This window comes from Scaptodrosophila lebanonensis, unplaced genomic scaffold (genome assembly GCF_003285725.1).
Source record: "Scaptodrosophila lebanonensis strain 11010-0011.00,11010-0021.00 unplaced genomic scaffold, SlebRS2 tig00000096-arrow-pilon, whole genome shotgun sequence".
NCBI classification, from domain to species: domain Eukaryota; kingdom Metazoa; phylum Arthropoda; class Insecta; order Diptera; family Drosophilidae; genus Scaptodrosophila; species Scaptodrosophila lebanonensis.
The window spans coordinates 1,482,791-1,507,457 of record NW_022060567.1 but is presented as its reverse complement, the minus strand read 5'-3'; the positions used below and the strand labels follow the sequence as shown (position 1 = coordinate 1,507,457).

The following is a 24,667-nucleotide window of genomic DNA, read 5'->3' as shown; positions in this document are numbered from 1 at the left end:
AATTTCTAAAGCAGAATAGTCAGTTCAATAATTTGATTTATTTAGTGTCTCTCTTAATCCATATAAAAATGGACAGCAATAGTTAATAAATAGGGTTTTCTCAAACAATTTCTCGAAAGCGTGTCATACTTGCCTGCAACTCGCCAGTTAAGTTTCGGAAGAGGGAGTTCTGAAAAGTTCGGGAAATCCCAGCTGTGTTTAAATAAATGTTAGGCTTTTGCGTTTCTTTTATAATCTTTTGCTTTTATTTTATCTTTTATACTTTTTTATACATAATTTTATTTTAACTTCACAAAAAAAATGTTTGACTTCATTTCAATAATTTAGCCCGCATGCTCATCATGCATTTGGATTTGAAAAGTTTTCGTTATCGTTTCTGTTTTTGTTTTCGTATTCGACTTCAAACTTGAATGCTCGCTCTGGTTGCTTGGTATGCTTTTGTTGTTTCAGTTAAGTTTGCTACCAATAAAGATCAGCTATGCATTACAACTATATAATTATCAATTTTCAATTGTGTTGTTCATTTGTTTGTAACTTTTGACTCTGACTCTGACCGCCTCCGTTCTTCTGCCCCTCTGCCACTCTGCCCGCATCGAGCGGCTCTGGGCTCTCTAAAATTAGTGTTGTTTTGGTTTTTGTTTCGCTTAGTTATTTTAACTAGAGTGAATGTAAAGAGCGAACCATTACATTGCTTTTGTGTTGTTTTGTTTTCTTTAAATACATTTATTAGTTTCTTCTCGGGGTTTTGATAAAAGACCATAGTTCCTTTACTATTTAGTTGTATACATATATATATATAGTATATATACATATACTTTTCGTTCTCCTCTAAATTTTTGTGTTTTATTTTTATTTGCGTTTTTATAACAATAAAGTTTTGTTTTGATATAATTCAAGCAGCGCACACTTACAATACTTTAAGGGTTTCTCTATTCACTTTTAGCTTTTCTCTTTTATTTATTGACAGGTGCCAACAAATTTGTCTGGCGCTGCCATAAATCGTCCTTTTCTTAGTTTCTCTTGCTTTATAAGTCACACTGAACTAACTGGTATATATTTTCTGTTTTCAGTTTCCTTCTTAATCTAACACTATGACTTGTATTTGCTGCACTTTCTGCTTAGTGTATCGTGTAGCCTTTCTACTCAAAGAAAATGAAAAAATTGAACGACTGCAAATATTTGCGACATTGTGTCTCGCCCAAGCTAGTCCGCTTAGACATGTATGATGCTCACAAATTACAACTATAAAATAAAAATTAAAAAAAAACTGGAAAGTTCTCTAAAACGAGATTTTTATTTTTCTCACATTTGGTTTTTGTCCATTGGCTTTTTGAATTTGTTTACCCAAATTTTCAATTTGATTTCTACAATAGATTATGTAAACTTTAGCAAAATGAATAAATACATAGGAGTTGTACATATACATACATATACTTATACATATACACATCTATATATATATATATATATATATATATATATATATATATAGTATATATACTTGTATTTATACCTATTGAGTTCTACTTGTATATACATTTATCTAAACGCTTCTGCTATTCTCGCTAGGCGCTTCTGGCACCTAATAAATAGATATCTTTCTTGGAGTTCCCCCTCGCTACTATTTGGGCATCTATTCGGGCATATAGCCTGATACAGACTCTTCGAGAACGCACGTAGATACTTACACACATATTCCAATTTACATTCCACTTTTAAAATTTGACACCTTTTCCATAAAGTTCACGCAACTATAATATTCCTACCTAGGTGTTTCTTACTAATCAACACCGATCCGATAGAGAAGCTCCATTTGACAAATCTGAGTTATACTCGTACTACTTGTACATCAAGACACGTTCGATTCGTAGGCGTGTGTCATTCGATTTTGAAGATGAGATTCAGATTCAGATAAAGACTTAGTTGTAGACCATTCACAAACTGGACTATTTGGTTCGTTTCTAGATTTTAATATAAAACGAAAAGTTACAGAGCACAGTAAAAGTCCTCCATAAGCAAGTTTTACACAAAATGAAAGGTTCAGTAAAGAGTCGGTATGTTGTCGGTCCCCTAATCGGGACCTGCTCTTAATCTGGGATTATGTGAGTCTTATAAAGAATGCGCAATACAGTCAGAGAGGAAAGCAAATTCTATAACGTTCTTTGACTTCTTATGGGGAACTTCACGGCTGCTCTGCATTTATTTATCGCTTAAAGATTTGACTTCAACTTTATGGTCTGACATGTAGCCGAGTTATTGGCAGCTTTTTTGTGTTTTAGTTTATTCTTTTTTATTTTTGAATACGTTTTTGGAGATTTATTAAGTGGCGCTGGGATGGTGGGTCACAGTTCATTGTGGGTGAATGATTTTTATTTCATTATTGGGGTTTTGGGACACTTGGCCCTTTCGTTCTCAACGTAATCGATTTAAGAACTTTAGTGTGGTTTGATTTTGTTTGTTTTGTTTGCTTGTATTTATATAAATAGGTTCGTATTAACAGTAACAGGAAACCAATAGTTTAAAAGAGCAAAGTTTGCTAATTTCTCCAATAGACTCCAATAAAGATATTCAATACGAGTGTAGAGTATATGCGTGTGTGTAGTAGGTTTAGACTTTAGAGTAAGATTAGTTTTAGATAGTAGTTGGCTAGATAGTTTTTGATTTGTAGGGAGCGTGTTTTTCGGTTTAACCTTTTTCATTTTTCTTTCTTTCTGTAAGCTAAGTAAGTTGTTGTATGTTTGTTTTCATTTATTTTTAAATTTGTTTAGGGTTTTTTTTTTGCAACATTTATCTAAAAATAATACAATTTTTTACGCTCTAATTTTTTCATTCATTTTCTGCTTATACACCATTTATTGTTTATGCTTGTTCTTTTGGACACGGTTTTCTTTAACTACTACATACATATATGTTATGTTTATGTTAACATACATACATATGTATGTATTTATAATTTTGTTGGGGCTTGTATGTAAGTGTGTCTGTATTGTGCACACACACACTTTTATTTATATAGTATTTGTTGGCTTGTTGTTTGTTTCTTGGGAGTGTTTTCCGTAACTCAATTTGAATTATTCTTCTTCCTCTTGTTCATTATTAAATATGTTTGTGTTTCTGCACTTTGTGCAGTTATTATGCTTTCGCCAGTTGTTGTTCTTGTTGTTTTTGTAGTTGTTTTTTTCTTCTTGTGGTTGTAAAATTGAAAGCTTTAGGTGTTTCAGCTAAGGTACAAAATTTTCTACAGGTTTTCCTCTACGCGCTTTGCCGTTTGGAAATGACATTAACAAAATATAATAAATGAAAATAAATAATATAGTAGTAGAAAACAATGTCTGTGGGGAGTGTTTGTTGTTTCTGAAGTGGGTAATTGGAAGACTACGGGCTATATATTGTATATAGTATATATGTATGTACGTAGTGTGGTAGTTGTAGTAGAGAGGGGATGTAGACATTAAAAAATCGTTGCTCACACGACAAACACACTCACATAAAAAGTATGCGTACGGGTAGAATTTGTTAATTGTTAGAAGTTTCTGGAGAGAGAGAGAGATAGAGAGAGAGCAGGAAAATGAGAAAAAGAAAAACACAAACTCTTTTAAGCTAACTATTTACACTGATTATATATATATATATATATAAATCCATTTACTATATACTATATCTAATAGTTTTGTTGGCCTAGGCCGATTTGAAAAAAAATACTATTTTCTTAATATTTTGGTTGTAGTGTTTGTTTTATTTTTATATGTTTCATTAAATTTTGTTTTCGTTTGCGTTTTGTGGTCCAATTAATGATTACTAACGTCTATTTTTAAAAGTTTCTTAAATTTTCATCGTTTGATTTTGTTTTATTGGATCTTTGAACTCGTTTAATGCTTCAGCAGCAATCCACTTACATAGTATATACACACACTTACATATATGCATCTACTTGGGTTTGATCTTCTCAAGACGCGCCTCTATTTACTATAATTCACTTATTTCTTATTAGAATTATGTTAGCAACAATGCAAAACAACAAACAACTATGCATGAAGCACACATAAGTTTTGAAGAACACCACAAATGAAGAGATGAAACAAAATCCTATCTTAATACAATAAATGAACATTTGCAACGTACATATATACAATATGTATATACATGTATGTACATACTAAGCATACACACATGTATTTTTGTAAAACTACATATGTATATATATGTACTTGTATGTAGCAATTTGTTTATGGCTATTTGGCGACTTGTTCATTTATTAGCATTCGTTTAAAATTCCACCTAGCTTGAATTATTTCAGTATTATATTGTTGTTTGGTATTCATGTTTGTGTTTTGTTTTGTTTTCTCGTACAAATATAGCAATTTCTCTAATTACATTTTAACAATTCTCCATTTTCGAATTTCGCATTCATTCGTTTTTGGTTTGTCTCCTCTTTATAGTTATATATTGTGTAAAGCTTTCGTTTCACAAACACATACACATACATTTATATAGAAACAGATACAAATAAACGTACACATATATATGCATAGTTTTTGGCCTAACTGCTTAAAAGTATTTAACATACTATGTATATATAGACGGGTGTTGCGTATGGGGGTGGGGTTTGGAATAGTTATAGTGTTAGGGTTAGGCTGCAACAGCAATAACTTTGAGCTGCTTCGAAGAGTTTCGAGCAATCGAATTTCAATTTTAGTTTTGTGCATTCATCCGGGTACTTACAGATCGGCCAAGTGGGCCATAAGCCTCTCATCTCATGTTAATTGAATTGAAAGTAATATATGCGACGAGGCAGGCCAAATAAATGCCAATGTTTAGCAGCAATTAGCAGTCGAAGCTGGTAAAATGGGTTTGGCACCGGTTTCCAGCTTCTTGGCTCGTCTCTCGATTCGATTCGATTCGATTTGTTTCGCTATTCTGCGTTTCAATTCAATTTGTTTCATTTAAGGCTCGGCTCGTTTTGTTCGTTTCAAATGAGTTGTTGTTGTTGTTATTATTTTTGTTGTTACGTACAAGTGCTTGCTTGCGGCAATGCAAGTGGCTAGGCATGTGTGTTGTCTCTGCGTATGTGTGCGTGTGTGTGTGTGTGTGTGTGAATTATGCATGTGCCGCTGACACAGCTACAAGTGTAGAACATAAACACATCCGCACATTTGCCCATAATTGCATATTTATGGTTATTTTGTAGATTGTTGTTGTTGTTGTTGCGTTGTTATATTCACAATTCGTTTCATGTTTGATATTGTTGTTCTTGTTTTTGTTATTGTTGTTGTAGGTGTTGTTTTTGTTATGCAAATGCGTGCGTATGTTGTGGATGTTTTTTGTAGTTGTTTTTGTTTTAATTTTGTGTTTTGTTTGTCGAACCAGTTAAAATATGAAAGCAAGGCAGCAGGCAGAGCATTTTTAGGTACGCACAGGCAGCAGCGACAGCGGGCAGCAAGAAAACGGTCAAAAGAACAAGAGAAGAAGAAAAAAGAAAGAGAAAGAAGAAGAAAGCACATATTTTAATTTTCATACACCAATTCCAACTAATGGCATATCTATGTATGTATATGTACAAGATGTGTGGTTTCCGTTTGTATTTCTGTGTGATTATGGCAAACAAAAACAACAGCATATATGCACATAAGTACGAGTGTGTATGCATGAATGTGTGCGTGTGTGTGTGTGTGTGTGTGTGTGTGTGTGAAAGTTTGTGTAAGAATAAACAGTCAAAGAGACAACAATAACAGTTAGCAAAAAAGGTAACGAGCACCTCCAGCCACAACTGCAGCTGCAACCGCAGCCATTTGAGGCCATTTTCTCGAAAGCTGCAGCTGCCTTGCAGTTCTCTGGCAATACGAGTACATAAACAAAACGGTTAGAGTTGGAGTTGGAATTGTAAAAACATTTAGCAAAATACACATTCATTCCCACATATGTATGCAAGTACATACATACATAGATATGTATGTATGTACAGATGAGAGAACTAAGAACACAGTAGTTGAATGTAACAGAAACAGTAATTGTTGTTGATTTTACATGGAAACCGCACGAGTCAAATGCTTCTACGATTTGTTGATCTATAACGCCATGCATTTGCTTAAAGTTTCCATCCAATTATGCGGAAATAGCTTAGGTCTGACCAGCTTCATATTTTATGCAATTACTTTTAAAAAATTGTAACCCCTCAAAACATTTCTATTTTATAGGCAAATAGGGAAAAAGTATCTCATCTGATATGAAATGGTATAGAACGCCGATATTGTGAAAATGTTATGTAGAAAATAAAATAATTGTAAATGGATTTATAAAAAACAGAAAATGGAAATGCATGCAAATATGAATTGATGCGTAGAAAAGAGACGGGTGCTAATTGAAAAAAGGATATTAAATGTAAATCAGTGAAAGAAAATGAAATGGAAATGCAATGAAATGGAAAAAAATGGAAATTTGGAAACGAAATCAGAATGGAAATGAAACCATGATTTTGTTGCAGTTACCAAAAAAATAATGCAAATAGACCTGAGACGATATGCTAATGAGATGGAATGAATTGGAAATAGATCAAATAGAAGTCAATGAGATCAAGAATATGATATGGCAGTGGAGCTTTATGTAAATCAAATCAGAAATGACAGAAGCTATCTTAAATGAACATGGATCGACTAAGTTGTGTTGAAAGATTTGAAAGTGTGGCTATAAAGTAAGTAGAAATGGTCCTCCGTACAAAATAACTCTTTTTATGCCTGCTGTACATACTATATCTATACAGTTAAAGCTTCAGATAATTTTAATTAAATGTAATTTGTTTGCAATTTCGCCCGGAGTTATGTTTATGAAACATTTCCGAAATACTTTCGGAACTTGAACGTTGACCCAAATGCGCTCATAAATGCTTGGCAGTCTAGTTATGGCCTTTTTCCTCATCCGAACTCCTTCGATCTAGATTGTTAGGTTTTGTATTTGTATATATTTGATTATTATGCGCTCTGCAGTGTTTGTAATTCTCCGGGCATTTCAAGACATTTGCTTATTCCTTTTATTTTTGATAATATCTTATTGTTGCAAGCCGTTGTCGGCAGGTTGGCTGCACTTTTTTCTTAAAGAGTTTCAATCACAGCTAACGTAAATTTTCATATTTACGAAACTATTTAGTGTCGACAGCACAGAGATGTATAAAGTAGGAAAAACAAATTAAAGTTAAACACAACGATTGTAAAGCAGTTTTTGTAATCAGGCTATTTTCTTTTCATTGTTTTCCTTTTTCTTTGTAAATTTTAAAGGGTTAGAGTTACATAGTATTATATAAATTTATTTATCATCATTATAAATACTTTTTAGACCGTTTAACTACTAGAAAACATTTACATTTGCAACATCGATTAATATACACAGAAGAGTTGAGTTTCATATTTTTTCTTTAATTTCCTATTCTTGAGCTTTAAGTCTACTAAAAAAATGTGTTGAAGGAGAAAACCTATATGATATATTATGTTACATATACATAGTACATATATTATGTAATAACAACACACATTAAATCGAGAAATTTGAAATTCTTGCATTGCATTCTGTTTTTGGTTTCTTTTTTTTTTTTTTGTTGTATTCAAAAGATTTGCATGCACTTGCCAAAAAAAAAAAACGAACAAAATGTTGTATGGTTTTACATATGTATAAGGTACACCAGAGCTGCCAAACTATAGCGTCATCGGAAATATTATATTGGAGTATCAGGTGCCCATCAGTAATGCTAGATACTATGCAAATGCTCCCGAGGAGAGAAAATCTAGAAACCAATTTTATATAAATAGATCATGGTTGTTCGCCATATGCTCAGGACTTCAAAGGCCAAGGAAAACTTAAAAATGCTATATGTTTGTTAATAAATATTTTAGAAAAATAGAATTGTTCCTACATATATTACATCTGCTGGGCATATGTATATATTTTAATAAGTTTATCCATATAAAATGGGAGGGGTGTATGGAATTTTGTTCTTTTTTTTTTGCAGAAACAGCAGTCTCACAAACTCAATCGAATATATCAAAATATTTTAATATTTTTTAGAGGACTTTTTAGTAGAGTTTTAAGCGCTTCATTTACATAATAGGATAATTGTCTATTCAGGAACTCCCTTCAACAATGAAACGACCGATCGGTGCACTGTTCCTTGCTATGTGGGACATGTTCAAGACAGTATTCGTTTGCGCTTAATCCCAATTAAATAGGAAGCAATATTTTTAGGATGTTCCTCAGTATTATTGTTGAATGGCATCCGTACTTGATTTTGGGGTGTTGTATTCAGTGAATTATCTCCATCGATATATGTATATTGAAAGAATAGTTTGACAGCTCCATGGCAGACAGACATATGCATGAGCTACATACTCACTAATGGCGAGTTTTGACAATTTTCATCGGGACTTGTCGATTGTGGCTAGACCCTTCGGTTTTTTGCTTTTCTCATTGGGCTACAGTTTGGACTTAATTGTGGGCCGTGTATTAACAGGAGACGCCCTGCTTGGCCACCGTGTACCAGGTGCTGACGGTGACCAGCGATGGTGAGTCGGGTGTGCTGGGCAGCTGCGCGACGCCGGCAGCCTCGAGCGGCAGCTGCAGCTGCAGCAGCGTGTCGGGTGCGGTCCCATTCGATGGCAGCAGAGCGCTAGGCAGTGGTGGTGGTGGAGGCGGCGGAGGTGGTGGTGGTGGCGGTGTAGGAGCAGGGGGCTGGGGAGTTTGCTGCTGCTTGGCCGCTCTTCGCTTGCCTTTGCTTTTGCTCTTGGCACGCGGCTGCTGCCGCTGCTGGGGCTGCGGCTGCTGATATGCCTGCAGCTGCTGGGGATGGTGGAAATGCAAGGGCTGCGGCGTGTGCAGATCTCGTCCAACCAGCGGACCCACTTGGGGGCAGCGGAATCGTATGGCCTGCTCATTGGCCATATTCAGTTGCTGCCAGTGGCTATTGCGACTCTTGCTTCGCTCACGCTGCGCCGTCGACTGCGGCAGAAGCTCACGATGATTATGGGAATGATGTGAATGATGTGAATGACGCGAATGATGATGATGATGGTGGTGGTGGTGGTGTTGATGTTGATGTGTTTGCTGTTGTTGTCGTTGTTTGCTGCGCTTGCGCTGCTGATGTTGCGACTGCTGATGCTGCTGCTTGCTTCGCTGTCGCGTCTTGCTGTGAGAGGATCGCGAGCGTGAAGTGCGTGGCAGCGAAGGAACTCGAACATGATGCAATTCCAATTCGCCTTTGGGGCGACAGCAATGCCTGCAAATCCTATGGAAATGCTGCTCATCATAATCGCTTTCGTACTCCTCATCCTCGTCCCCATCTCCATCTCCATCTAAATCGCCATCTCCATTGTCACCATCCACGTACTCATCATCGTCAAAGCCATACCCATACCCATCTCCCTCTCCATCTTCGTCCTCTGCACAGTCTGTGTCGCATTTGGTGGCTGTGCTGCAAGTGGTGTTCGTACTGCTGCTGTGGTTGTTGTTGCTCTGGCTGCTGTTGTTGTAGCAGGACGAAGACGGCTCGATATCAATGACATAAGCGCCGCTGAAAGCAACGCCCGACGTCGCCACTGAGTGGCAACATTTGTTTGTTGTTTTTGTTGCTGCTGCTGCTGCTGTTGTTGTTGTTGTTGTGCGCTGTCTTGTGCTATGTTGCTGGTACTGTTGTTGTTGCTGTTGTGCTTGTTTTGTTGACTTACGTTTGTCCGGCTGTGGTTGTTGTTGCTGTAGTTGTTGCTGCTGACTGCGGCTGCGACTGTGCCCATGACGCTGACTGCGCTGATTCCTGCTGCTCGTCGTGCGCCGCTTTCTTGCTGTGTACTCGTCGCCCTTGTCGGTCGGATATGGTCAGAATGCTGTATCGAAGACGGACATCGATCTCGAGATGGCCTCATCGTTGCGGCACGCCTCCAAGAATTCCTCGAGCGTGACAACGCCATCCCGGTTAATGTCCATTTTCTGAAAAATATGAGAAACAGAAAATGGTTCCAACTACTAGTTTTGAACAAACAAATAAAAGTGTGCCGCAAAGCTATAAATCAAATTTAAATTTTATACGCTCCCATTGATATTTTCTTCCAAATCCTTGCAAAATTAAGCCCATTCAGGCATAGAGTGAAGAGCACAACATACAAACATATGTATGTATATATTTGAATAATAGTGAGTTTATTATAGTAGTATGCTTTTCCATTATGCTGTTTTTGATGTGGCTTTCAGACTCAAGTTGGGTACGAAATTGGGATTTTGCAATAGCCCAGTAGAAAATAAAATTTTTCTCGCTTGCTTAAGTCTCTGAACATTGCTCAATGACTATAATATAAATTTGCAATTAAAAATTAATCTCAAAGAGGTTTTCGCTTAAGCCGATTTCGCGAAAAGGGATCAATATGTACGAGCCTGCGGGCATGTTTATGTAAATACTAAGGACTTTTTTGGCCAGTTCTTAAATCAATTTAAGTTGTCACTTAGCATGTCCTGAAAATGTTAGCATTGCTTATTGCCTGCTAATGGCAACGTGACCGGCATTTAACTATTACTGGCTGCTGAGATTTGGGCATTGGCCAGTGTATGGTGTCTTCTTTTTGCGATTTTCTGGCCAAATAGAAAATGAATAAAATACATAATTTAATTTGCATAATTCGACACAGCAAGCAAATCAATGTCAAAGCCAAACGCACCCTCAACAAAAAAGAGAAAGAAGGGCAGAATAAGTGAAAATAGGATGAATGAAGGAAGAAGAAGCTGCGGTCACTCTAAGGTTAGGTAAGCCCTAAAATGTATTTTTATGTTTTGTTGTTTTTCTTTGTTGAAGGCAAATTGAAATCACATAATTAACATAAACAATTTGCTGTGGTCTGTGCTCACCTGAAAGATTTGCTCCACTTTTCCCTTGATCTTCTCCTCCTCGGGACACTCGTCGGGAAGGCGGCCCATCAGCTCGTATATGGCAGTCACAATGTCAGTCATTTCTTCCCTCGTAATGAAGCCATCGCCGTTGATGTCGTACAACGAGAAGGTCCAACGCAGCTTCTCCTCCACCGAACCGCGCGACAATATCGAAAGTCCTTGAACGAAATCCTGCGGATATGAAAAATAAGCGCACATAAATACCAAAAGTAGAGATTGAAGCAGGCAGCAAGTGGCAAGACAAGAGATGCTAGTGTAACGTGAACAGGTAGACAAACAAACAAACATACAACCAAACAAACAGACGGGTACGGTCAGAGTATGGGGAGATAAATGCTGCAAAAAAATTGAAAATATGTTTTAAGAAATTGCTTGTAAACCGCACCCTGCTAGGGTACAAGCTCCCCAAAGTCCACACCTCCATTCTCGCAAATGCCATGGCCTCCACCAAATCCTCCTCTTCCCCTTCTATCCTTACCATCACACTCCAAAGAGTGGAACATGCTGCTGAAGTGGACATTTATTTCAGTGCTTTATATGACAAATGTACCTAGATAAGAACTAGAGAAAGTGCAAAAAGTTTTACGGCTCTTTGCTCGTAAAGTGGGTGAGCCCATCCGTCCAGATGGGAGCAACTTCTGGCCACACAGTCTCACAGTCTGCTAGGTGTTTGCATAATATTTGTGCTACGTTTTGCCATTTGGCCAATTGCAGAAGCGCGCTTAACTAATTTGTCAATGTGCCGCTACCGCCGGTGCTGCTGCTGCTGCTGCCACTGCGACTGCGACAGCCACTACCACCAGTGAGCTGACCTTAGTAATTTCTTGCAGCACGTACGACGCTCACTCGCCTCCCTCGCACACAAATGTATGTCTGCTCTTGCAAAAAATGTTGCATACTTTTGCGGGCCCGCTAAAAACTTTCACCCAAGTGTGACAGCAAGAGCGTCTGTGTGTGTGATTGAGTGCGAGTGTGTGTTTGTGTGTTATCTTTCAAGCAAATAGAATATAAGTAGAACTGTCATAGCTGCATGTCGCTCATAACTTTTATGCTTTTTATACTTGACAGTCGGACAGACAGGCAGACACACAGACACAATGTTTTTCATTTGAGAGTTTGCATGCGACCTATGAAAGGAATGCGCATTATTTGAACGACCTCATCCAATATGTTCCACACACAATATGTCCGTATACATGTAGTAGTTGCTCTACTGACTTCTCTACGTAAATTAAGTGTTTACAGGCAGCAGAAGCGCTTCCTTTGGGCTTTTATTAGCCTAATAAATGGACTATTTTCGGAAAGTAATTGAAGCGCCTGGCAGCAGAAACTTAATTAAGTAACAGTTTATCAGATGACAAGTTACATTTTAGTGTTTAAAAACATAAATAAATTTAATCGGCAGGCCTATAATCTCTATTAGTCCCTTGCAGAATGTTAAAAATATTGATAGGTAACAAAATTTGAAATACATAAATATTCTATGCAATTCCCCTTGTGAAACTATCACCACATTTGGTGGAAAAATAGATAGAACTGAGCAGGACATAAGAATATAAAACACTACATATTTTAGCTAATTTGGACGAAGACCTAAGCCCAATTTTGTGCTATCTCCGATAATGCTCAGCACGTTTCTTAGTGGTTTTTTATGCATCCATTTCCACTGCCCATAACTCAAAAGTTTTCTCAGAAGGGCTTGGGCCAAGTGGTCCCCGACCAAGACTTACGTTTTGCATATGCTTAGGGCTTCATTGCAGCTGCTGTTTATTTCTTTTTGTTGTTGGTGTCGCTGTTGTTGTCGCTCGTTGTCGCTCGTTGGCAGTTTAATAAACGCGACTGTCATGCAAATCGCACATAAAACACCTTGGAACAATATGTGAACTTAATTGAAAAGCGGAAGTCTACTTAGGCAGCCGACAGCTCTAGCAGAGGGTGAGGGCGTGGCAGCTGGCAGCTGGCAGGAGGCCAGGAAATAGTAGAAGGGACAGTGTGTATGGTTTATATCGAGTACGTGCCTTGTAGTCATTACAATTTTAGGTCATTACTCAACGCAAATGGCGTTGGCGCAAAATGGCGCGCAGAAACTGAAAAACACGCACACACACTCACACATACATGCACTCTCGTACTAACACGCCTACATTCATATCCATAAAAACGATTTGCCTTCGTCTCAGATAAAGTGGCAGCATGCCCAGCGAGGTTCTGTGTGTGGTTGTGTCACTTGGCTGTGGTTGGTCTTTGCACCCTTTGTGCTGGGCACAAATGATTTTGTAATGCTCTCTGTAACGGGAAGACAAGGTCCCGAAATATACCAGAGCTCTAAAATTGTCGATATATAGCCGCAATATGTAAGATTAAAATAACAATGGCTTATAACAGATTTAAAGTGGGCAAAGGAACACATGTAGTATATTAGAAAATGTCGATTTCCTTATTTATTGAATAAAAAAAAGTAATGCCTTCTACAAAGTGTAGTGTTTTTTTTTATTTTAATGATCCTTTACATGATATTGCTTGAGTTAGGAGTACACTTGATCATTGAATGAATGCTTCAAGGTCAAAACAGAATTTTTCAAATGCTTTCAAACACTGTGTATACTTGCTTTTAAATGGATTTGTGCCACAACTTCTTAAAAGTGTGCTAATCTAATATTTTCTTTTTTTTTTTCTAAAAATAGATAAATCATTGAAAAACCTCTTAACGAAGGCTCCTCTTCTTCTTCGAAGGGTATATAAGCTTCAGTGACCCTTTGAGAGCGAATTTGCCGCGCTTTTATTCCCACTGCTGTTTTTTGTTTGCATGGCTTTGGCTTTCGTTTCGTTTTGGCTTTGCTTCACTTTTGTCTTGCGGGCCATGTTGGCCATTGTTGTTGCTGTAGCTATAGTTATTTTGTTGTTGTTGCTGTTACTGTTGTTGTTTCGGCGTTAAAATCGCCATAATTCATCGTTTCAATGGTGTTGCGGCTAACACGTGCCTTGCGCTGTCTTTGTGCCAGAGCCACGCCCACAATCTGACAAGCACATGCGAGCATTTTGCATACATATACATACTATATGAACTGTACCTTCAATTTATGTGCGTCCATGCAAGTATGCTGGTACATGTGTATCTTAGGCGTGGCCGGAAGGCAAGTTCATGTTCGGAGCAGTGCAAGTCCATGTTCATATCCTAGATACGTCGAGGAGCGGACTTCCCTAAAATGAATTCCCTGGCGATGCAAGGACAATAACACAGACGACTCAGGATAAAAGGCAAAATATATAAGCAAATAAGCAAGTAGAATTGGCAAACGAATGCTCTTGGGCTTTGAAACATTACTGATAACTATCAGATTTGTGATAATTGCTTGCAGAAAGAGCGTTGCGTAATTTATTTATTTATTCTATTATAAAAATTATTTTACCTGGCGCTAATTTAAAACTATGGATGCCATAATGTTAACGACTTTTGAGTAGAAAAATTTGCAAGTCAACGTCTATGTAAGTAGATTAGTTGTAGTACGGATATAAATATAGATAAAGATGAGTGAGTCGTGAGTTGATAAGAAAATAAATAGGTGAGCAAGTAATTAAGTAAGTTAAAATATCAACAAGTAGAAAGTAAGTAGGTAAATAAGGAAGATCATACATATAGGGTGGTAGATAAAGAGCTAATGCTGTTGAGTAAATTAATCAATGAAAAATTCCAAGAAATACGAGAGCTATGGAAAATTAGTGATTACTGAGGACAGGGGAGATGGAGCGAAATTCCAAAATACACATTTTCTGTGTATTCACATAAGGCATTCGGGACTAAAATATGGTGTTTCGAAGTCTTATAGTCTCCGAGAAATAGGTGATTATGAAGCCTCCATAGGGAGGGTGGGGGAGCGTACATACATAAGGCATCTTTGTGCAAAGTTTGATGTCTCTAGCTCTTATGGTATCTCAGATCCAGGTATTCATACGGACAGATCAAGAATATAAAGATCAAGAATATAAGTATATACAAGTACTCCTTCGGTCTGTTAAATTTTTCAGCTTGCGCCAACCTAATATACTCTTGTGCATTATATGTACAGAGTATAAAAAGTTAACAAGCCAAAAAGTAGTTAAGTGTACAAGTAAATAAATTACAGTAAATATTATTAACTATGTAAGCGGCTTACAAAATTACTAACCATTTCAAATGAATGTAAGGGAGTAGGTTGGAAGACACTTAGGCGGTTGGGAAAGTGTGTAGCTAAGTAAGGAACCAAGTAAATAAATAACTAAATAAATAATAATTAAGAGTAAGTAAATGTGTCGACTTAAGAGCCAGAAGTTGGTGAGACTATGGGGTAGATAGGTATTTCAAAAATATATCAGTTCTTATGTTGTAGTACATTGTATATGATCGAAAAGTTCGTTTCTCTTTAAATCAGTTCGCTTGGAAATCTCCTGTAACAAATATTCTTTCTAGGGAGGCTCCACGATCTGTTTTTGCAGGCGCTTGTGAATGTGTGTGTGTGCGCGTGTTCTAGAGAAAAATGCAAAAGTTATTTACAATTTGCATGCGCCGAGGGGCGACCGTCAGTTGCAGTAATCAGAGTGAAGGAGAAATTGGGGAGGGCCAGAAAAGAGCGGACCACGGGTAGTCCGTTGCCATTCGAGTGAGCATTTTGCCTCGTTTTGAATGCGCATATTTATTTGATTTCTGCTTGGGCTTTATTGTTGTTATTGGTGTTGTTTTCGCTGTAGTTGTCACTATTGCTGTTGTTGCAGTCGCTGTCGCTGTCGCTTTGTTCGTTCGCAGCTCTGACAATAGAAATGTTGACAATGACAGCCATGCCACACGCGAACAGAGCAGTTTACAATGCATGTTGTTGCCGTCCATCCATTGCACCTGTGTCCACTTCCCCTACTCGTAAATCGTATTCCTACCATTACTGCTCCGATTACTGCTCTCTGCAGCGCTCCTGCTTTTCCAGTCTGCCCTGCCAGCCCTTTCAGCAGTTGTGCGCTGCATTTTATTTCAATTTCGAGACATTTCACTTGATTTCTGTGCGGCATTGCAGTTAGTTGGTTTTGTTGTTCCCTTGTTGCCGCTTTAGTTGTTGTTGCTTTTGCTTCGCTAACTGCAATTTGTTCATCACTGATATTGTTTACAACTGCTTTTCGTTTGCAGCTGCGTGCCCTGAAAAGTAGGCAACATATTTTTGCTTAAGCCCTAAATTGCATTACGAAAGTGCGAAGTGATTGGCACTTTGCCATTTGTGTTATGGGCCAAGAAGAGGGAGGGGGAGCATATTGAAAGCAGCGATCGAAAGTTTCAAGCTCCACTGACATTCGTGTGCTTCCCTGCACTCCTTTTATGCGAACAGTTGCATACTCCTTTCACGTTCTCTTTTAGTTATTTGCTTTCCGTAAATAAATAAAAAAATGTGTCTAAGTACTATAATTTTGTATGCACTCGCGCTGAAAAGTGTACGACGAATCATATACCACATATTGTACTTGGGCACATCTATGAAAAGCATGACGAGACGAATTCAAATCGCGATGTCCGTCTGTCCATTCGTCCGTCTGTATCCTTCAATCCCTACTTCTCCCATAGCTTTTGATATATTGCGATGAAAATTCTCACAGAGGCTTTCATTTTGACGGACACAGCTAAACTGTCCAGACAGCTTCGGTGCAACCGATGATAACTTCTTAGCTCGTTTGCATCCAAAGCTTATTGATAAGCTGGCAGAGTAGTACTTAAGAGAGCGCTTAAAGGTAGTCGAGCTGAAGTTGTGCTGTGAGGTTGCGGCTGACGACAGCGCTAATAATCCGTAACTAAATGCGCTTACCAGGCAGTCCTGCTTGTTGGTTTTGGGTCATTTTGCAGCATCATTTTTGGGGGCTAACGCCAGCCCCTATAACTGAGCCACCTCCCACTTGGGCCGCCATCTCAGGGCGCCCGCTCCAACTCCCCACGAGGCGACTTCCTCATGATGCTACAACTTTTGCTGTGTCGTGTGCTCCAACTCAACTGTCAGCTATATTTTATACTTAAAATGTCTAAAGTAATTTCATTGTACTTAAGAATGTTGCTGGCGCTGTTGTTGCTACTCTAGTTGATGTCTGCTGCACAGTGGCGAGAAAGTTCCGATTTGAAACTTGAAATTAAAATACTTGTATCTGAGAAATTACACTTCAGTTACTCCGTGACTTAAGCTTGATTTTTGTTCGTCAATTGGTAACATTGTGTTAATGTTTTACGAAAGCAGTTGTTAGGATTATTTATTTATTCAATAAGGTTCAGCTTAAGTCTTCGACTGTAAGGAGGCAAAGGGACACATGCTTCTTTTATTGTCGTGGGTAAATCAATTCATAAGATCCATTTCTTCCCCTTTCAAAAGCATATTCAAAAGCATATATACTTTTAATGCTTCAGTGTTCTTCCCTCATTATTATTACCTTTTGCGTTTAATTTTATATTTTGCCTCTAACTGAACTAAACTAATACTATTTTTTGTGATTGTTCCCATACTTTGACAACGCTCGATAATATGAAATAAGCAATGAATTTTATTTGGAATTCTGTGATTTGAATTCCATAAATGCTGGTACTACCTTTTTGTTTACTGAATTGCATTTTCTAATCAGAACAAACGAACTGCCAGCATGCAGTAATAACAATTTGCATTTGTTTAGTCAATTTTGTTTATCTGTACGAGTATTTATTTTGCAAATATTAACAAAATCTCTTTTGACCTGAATATGTATTTCCTATCGTTTTCTCAGATCTGTTTAGGAGTGAAAGCCACTGTAGCTACTCTTTTATAAGGTAACCACCCAATGAGAATCACCAGAAAATATCTTTCTGGCTTCACAACACACGCTTTTGCGCCGCGTCATTTCCGACAAGGCATAAAGTATATTAAATTGAATTATTTGCCAAGTACTTAAGCACATTAAAATGTCGCATTTGTTACCGGTTCCCGTTCCCCTGCCTCGCGCCTCGTGCTTCGTGCCCCACCCTGTTCCTGTTGCTCGACGGAATGGTGGCAACTCTTTAAGGCAGCACCAGGAACCTCTGTTGGCCATCGGAGCATTGAGAAATGCCGGCCAATTACAAAAACATGAATGGGGAGAGCGAAGAGGCACAGCTGCCCGCCTCTTTAATGGCGCACAGAGCGCCATACAAATAAGAGGGGAAAAAAATAAAATGAAAAAGCTAGAAGCAAACATTGAAATGCAGACGCTTTACGAGTCTGGGTCGCATATTGGGGCAGCTGCAGTCAGCGGCAGGTTGTTGCAGGCGTCCTTGGAAGGCTCAGCACTGAGGACTAATGGCAGCGGGCATTTGAGCGAAGTGCGTGGACTCACAGGGGCGCCATAAAAATGAGCCAAGGCACGCCCATGAGGGCGTCTCGCATGTGTTTGCTTTAATTAGCCAGCAACAATTTATGAGGCCTGAATGTTATTTGCCCCGAGTGTTTTATGAGCTACTTAGAGCCGGTCAAAAAAGTGGACAAACCAGTAGAAACATACATACATATCCAGCAGCATAGCGTTGCACGAAATTATGCGAAAAATTGAAAAATTGCGGCATTTTAACTACTTATTTGGATAACAACAAGAAGTAACTTTTAATGACAGAAATTCCCAAAAGTGAACGCAATAGAAGCAAAACGAAACAAAACCCAAATCCACTGATCTAGCTAATCACTATAAAATATTCCTATTATTGATATTGAATGGTGATTTCGAGTGTTAATAGTCCAAGCATTTTTGGAAAGCAAACACCAAATAAACAATTTCTGCAGCTCAGCTCTTATCTTGAACCACATATATTTTCACATTTCTTTTCATACATATTTCTATCATCTCCAAAACTTACACATTTACATATTGTTTTAATCAATCTGTCGAGAATATATAAAGTAAGACAAAGTTGAAATTAAAATTATAAAGTATAGGAACAGAATTCTGTTAAAGATAATTGGCGTCGATTCACTGCATTTATATATTAAACGCAGGCTCAAAGATCATCGATTCGATAAGTAATCTTTAAGAATACTTATGCCTGCGTCGACTCTGACTTGACAGATTTAATAAATTAAAATAAATTACTGCATCAAAATAATAAAGAAAAGAAGGAAAAACAATAAATTATGGGAAACTGTACTCGTATTTTGGAATGTAAATATATTTGCAAGTATACGAACTAAACAGTGTCTGGAAACGTGCACAAATATTCCGCACATGTAGAGTTTTACGAGAACAAACATCCCCATCCATAGAAAGCTGGGAGATAGCGCTTGGAGCTTATACAAAATGTCTGTGCCATACTTGCATATTCATGTTTTATATTTATAATCGTGGAATGTTTTTGGTTCGCACTCACCTCAAAACTGACAATGCCGCTGTGATCCTGATCCAGTGTGTTGAATACATAATGTGCGTATAAAGTTGGATTGGCTGTAGTTGGTGGCGTTGTTTGTTTGTTGTTGTTATTTTTCATAGTTGTAGTTGTTGGAGTTGCAGTTGTAGTTGTTGGCGAAATGAAAACAAGAAAAGAAACGCATTAAATGCAAGTGTGGAGCGGACAAGCCAAGGCCAGAACTGGCGCTGCCTTTACAATAAATCTGCATACATAATGATAAGCATGTACGCAAGTCAAAATTGAATTCAACGCTCAATTCTACAAACTGTAAAGCACGCACATACACGCAAACACTCGCACACACACACACACAAATATTTAAGCATACTCTAACAAAACAAATCAAAATACATTCAACATTTAGGGTTGCAACAATTTTACGGTTGGGATTCCAAAGCACAGCTGTGGATGATGATGAAACTCCTTAACATTCATTCGTTCTCAGGCTGATGTGATTGTTCATTTTTCACTTGAGCTTTCGGTTTGATGTGCTTGTTTGTTTGTTGGTTTGTTAAATTGTTAAATTGCTTACACTCCATGCCCTTGAAATCGATTAACTATGCAAACAGCTTAAACATTTTGTGTAATGCCAGCATGAAAACGAACTCCAACATCGTCATTGTCAACGTGGTTTTCAGAATTGTTGCTGCTGTTGTTAGTGTTGTCCCCATCGAGGTCAAAACTTTCATGGGGGTCACATCAAAAGTTAACGCCCATCGCACGCATTTATCTCAACGCTGACGCTGACGCTGACGACGACGTCGACGTCAGCATCTACGCTCGCGCCCGTTGCCATAAAGTTGCAACAAAACTTTCGCTTTACTGGTTTGTCAACCGAAAAGTTTGTGTTTATCACTAAAAGTCAACATTCCACAAAAACCCAAAGTATGGCGAAAAACGCAACACAAGAACAGCGAAAACAAGTCCAAAAACTTTGCAACAGCAACATCACAAGTGCGTTAAACACACTAGCTTACAAATTCCAAATAAAATAAACAGTTACGAGCACCACGAGCATCCGAACGGAAAAACAATTTTTGAATATCATTATTCTCCGTGATAGTTTTATATCAAATCTAATATGCTTTAAGAAATTTTTCAAATCGTTAGCCGAGTGGTCGCTGAATTACGAAAAAGCATCGGTCGGTCTTATATTGGAATTGACTGATGTTCGGGATGGAAAGTTCTGTAAGCTAGTGTTAAATTGCTGCGAATGGGCAATGGGGGCGTGGCAGCTGAGGCAACTGTGATCAACTTTATAATTATATGCATGTGCATTGGTGTGTGTTAAAAGTTTCTCCCATAAGCTGGCAGAAAATGCTTTTCAGGCCTTAAGCTACGTATGTGAGTGCGTGTGTGTGTGTGTGTGCTTCTGTGTGTGTGTGTGTCTGATGGCTGCCATTTTTCAATTGCCGCGCATTGTTTACAAAAATGTTGGCAGTTGTAAAGTTTTCCACATGCATTTGCGCAAGCAGAGGCAGTGGCTTGGTCGCCACTCGACCAGAGACTGTTGGCCAACGGCTCCCTCCCAGTTGGAGCTCCACATGTCTAGGTTGGAGAGCTGAAGGATAAAATACATGGCTCAGAGCAAACGGAATTGCAATCAACATATTTGTCTTTCAATGGAATCAATCAGTGAGCGCAGAAAGTCAACACGGCCACACATAAGTCCAAATATATTGTATGTCTACAGGTGTTTAAACATTGGTATGTGGAATGGACCTAGACAATGCCAATGCCAAGACACACGAATATTCGTAATCGTCCCTAATGGCTTGTAAAGCTTACCTCCCTCCCTCACTACATTATAGCAGCAGCCGCTAAGGCCGCTAAGAACACAGAAGATGGCGCATAGGAAAGTGCTTATAAGAAAACAATCCTTTCTACCAGGGACCGCAAATAATGATTATTTTGTTTTTTTTTTTTTTTTAAATGAAAAAGTCATTCACTTATAGTAACTTTGAGAAGTGCAAGGAGTTTACAGGTATCCTTTTTTAAAGATTATCAATGCATTTATAAATTTGAATTTGTATTCATCGCTCACAATTTATGAGCAAAAAAAAAAACTATAAAATAATGATTATGCTTTGAGTTTTATTTTTAATTAATTAAAAATTAATTAAAGACTTGACTCACTGATTAAGAAAAAGCCAAAATTTCAGCTAGAGTTTTATTTTTGGTCAAAAAAATAGCATTAAAAGAATAATCATTATTTTATTAGTTTTATTTTGTTGCCCATCAATAATGGTTATTGGTTAATTTTTAAAGTAAAACTCAAAATTAATCATTAAATTGTGAGCGAATTAATAAAATTAAAAAATAATTATTATTTTGTAATTTTTATAATAACACTTATAACGATTACAGTCCCTGCTTTCTACGTTTAAGGCATGGATGTTATCCATACTCCCATAGTTGATGAAAGAAGCTCGAAATTCATGATTGCGTGCACTCGATTACATAAACATATGATACAAAAAAAGCTTCTACTTCTATTAATAATAACCCTTGATTACCATAAAACTAAATATTTCAACTAACTCAAATGCTTTTACTTGGGAAATGTGATATGAAAAAGAATCTACTATATATGTATATACGCTTAAAGTTGTATTTTTATTTCCCATTTACCATCTGGACATCAAAGGACTACAAGAATTGTATTGAATTTGAATTGAAATTACATTTGAATTGTCAGAATATTATAAAAGCATTAGCTTGGAATTTGACGCTGCCTCGAATAATTGTAAAGCCACCGCACTTTGTAAATTCTCAAAAGTGTCAAAAGGGTCTATTTATTTTTGTCAATATTGCTATACGTCTTTTTATGAATAGCTCTTAAGCAGAATTCAGTTTTCTCCTCTACTAGTATATATTTTTTTTTTTAGTGGTATAGGTCTATAATGTCTCTGACAACATATAACTGTGAATCGTGGCATAGCTGGCATTAATAGATATTACTGTAAAGTTATTATTGAGGCTTTCTTATTTTTTAAAGTATAAATTGTAACTTAAAATTAGTAAACTGTATTGATTACAGCATTATTTTTTGATATATTAAATAAATAAATAAATGAAAGAACGAAACAACAATTCGTGTTTATATGCAGTATTAGAAGTATTCGAGTCTAGTGGTCGTTTGAAACAAACAACCTTTTTTTGAAACCAACATCATGTTGACGTCCTGATCTATATATATTATATACAATCTCATTCTTCTCCCAATTTTGGTACTAAACCAATCTAAAAAATTTCAAAATTGTCTGTCGAGTTCGAGAAACAAGTAAGTTAGCTCAAGCTGGCTTATTAAAGATTATAGAACTTGTTTTCAAAGGAGCAAAACCGATTCTGGAGAGGCTTCTAAAGGAGCCAACTCGTGAGTCAAGCCCGCAACCCGCCGTTAGCACGTGATGAGAAATGTGTCTGTTCTATGAGTTGGAAATGTTGTGCGACGTCCAGCTTAGTGATGTAATGATGCTCACGAATGTCGTGCACTTCAAACACAAATATATACATATATTCAGATCCGATCAGTTAATGTTAGGAGAAGGCGTGCATAGTTTTTGGAAAATGTATATTTTGTACAAATTGACTGTCCCGCGAGACAATTAAATAGCTGCTATGTACACTATCAAACGAATTGGCATTTCATTTAACAAACGTCGACATTTCGATTTTGTTTGCACTTTGAATTTTTGTGTCGGTTTTGGCTAAAGTGGTTATTGTGGTTACTGCTGCTTCAGTGTGAATTCTGAAGTAGTAAGTGCGGATCTAAAGAAGTTTCCCTTTGATTCACCTTCGCAGCCCACAAAAGTGGAGTGACTTGGTATTTAACACTCAACACTAATCCACAGCTTATTAATTATTGAGATGGTTACCAAAAAAGCATTTCATTTTGAGCGAATTGGAGAATAGGCTGTTCGTGATTTATGCATACATTAGGTTTTGTTTTTCACTTTCAGATAGTTTCTGGAAAATATCATATCATATCAAATGTCTGAGGTCATATTTGTTAGTTCAAGTCTATAGATTAGTCTTATGATTAAGAGCACCTATTCAAATGCTTGATATATGCTTATCTACTATGGAACTTTATGTGTAGTTGACTCCTTTTATCTAGAGCTTTAAGAAATGTTTTCGATATCAAACGATTTGATGTATATTCTACTTCTCTTCTGGTTTAATTTGCCATTTAAATTTTCTACCTAAGATTTCTTATTTCAAAGTTGCTATGTCTTTCATTTTACTTTGATCCGACCTATTCTTCTTCATATTAGATTAAAAGAAAATAACAATATTAATGTCAAAATCTTACAAATAAATTTCTAAGTATACAAATACAAGTACAAGTTTCTATTTTGCGTGTTCCGTTCAGAATTTAACATAAACATTAGCATACTATGCTAATATGGTGTCCTATAAATTCTCCAAATAATATTGCGCTATAAAAACATGAACTATTAATACACAACGAATTGTTTTTGTCGGCCATGAAGTATTTTATGTTGACCGGGAACACATCAATTCGATATTGAACTGTTGCTTTTATATATTTTTTGTGCATTTGCTTTGAAACTTTTCCATTATCAGTCGAGGCGTTAATATAAGAACGGGCATTTGCCAGATGTACTCGTACATATATACATAAGTGCAAGTTCGCATCAAGTTGTAAATGCCAGCGCCAATATGCCACCTTTTGCCCCGACCCCGACCCCACACCACCCCGCCCCAGCCACTGTTGGCAGTTCAAGTTGCTGTCATTTGTTGGCCATTTGAGGCTGCTATCTGCACAGCCCAGCTGTCATTCATTTCAGTGCCACATGCCACACACTCGCACATACATACATACGTGGTGTATATGCAATGCTCGGCGAGATATTGGTGCTGTTGATGTTGATGTTGGTATTGACGACGTCTTTCATTTAAGTGAGCAAAATTTCTTTATTTTGCCAGCACATTACATTTTGATTATTGCCTGCCACGCCCCGCCACAGTGCCGCCAGCGCCTACGAGCAGGCCACGCTCATTTGCACAACAATTTTACGAGTCTTTTCAAGTTTGGTGGTTTGGTGGCTTGGACGAAGTGTGGTCATGTCCATGTCCTGGGTTATGTTTATGAGCTGATGCAGCGAGCTCTTTATGGCCGCACAACGTTTACACCTCTTTTCAAGACGTTCTCGCAATCAGTTCATAAAAATGCGAGCACCCGCCAAATGTTCTACAAGAAGCACATTTTTATTGATGTGCCTGCCGTCTGTGAAAGTGTAAGTGAGTGTGTGTGTGAGTGTTTGTTGGCTTTTATGCTGCGTTTTTTGTTTTTTTGTTATACGCAACGCCAAGAATTTATTTGTC

At 37.5% G+C, this 24,667-nt stretch overlaps 1 protein-coding gene across 3 annotated transcripts in view; it reads right to left on the bottom strand.

Moving 5' to 3' along the window:
- Positions 1–9,714: 9,714 nt before the first annotated feature.
- Positions 9,715–24,667, bottom strand: part of LOC115627532 (Kv channel-interacting protein 4-like) — a 41,300-nt gene continuing 26,347 nt past the window's right edge. For all 3 annotated transcript variants that reach the window (XM_030523233.1, XM_030523234.1, XM_030523235.1), the window contains 3 exons: positions 19,277–19,350; positions 10,873–11,085; positions 9,715–9,963 (listed from right to left, as the gene is read on the bottom strand). In XM_030523233.1, coding sequence (XP_030379093.1) covers positions 9,853–9,963; positions 10,873–11,085; positions 19,277–19,350 — 398 coding nt within the window. In that variant the 3' untranslated portion in view covers positions 9,715–9,852. The remainder of the gene's footprint in view (positions 9,964–10,872; positions 11,086–19,276; positions 19,351–24,667) is intronic.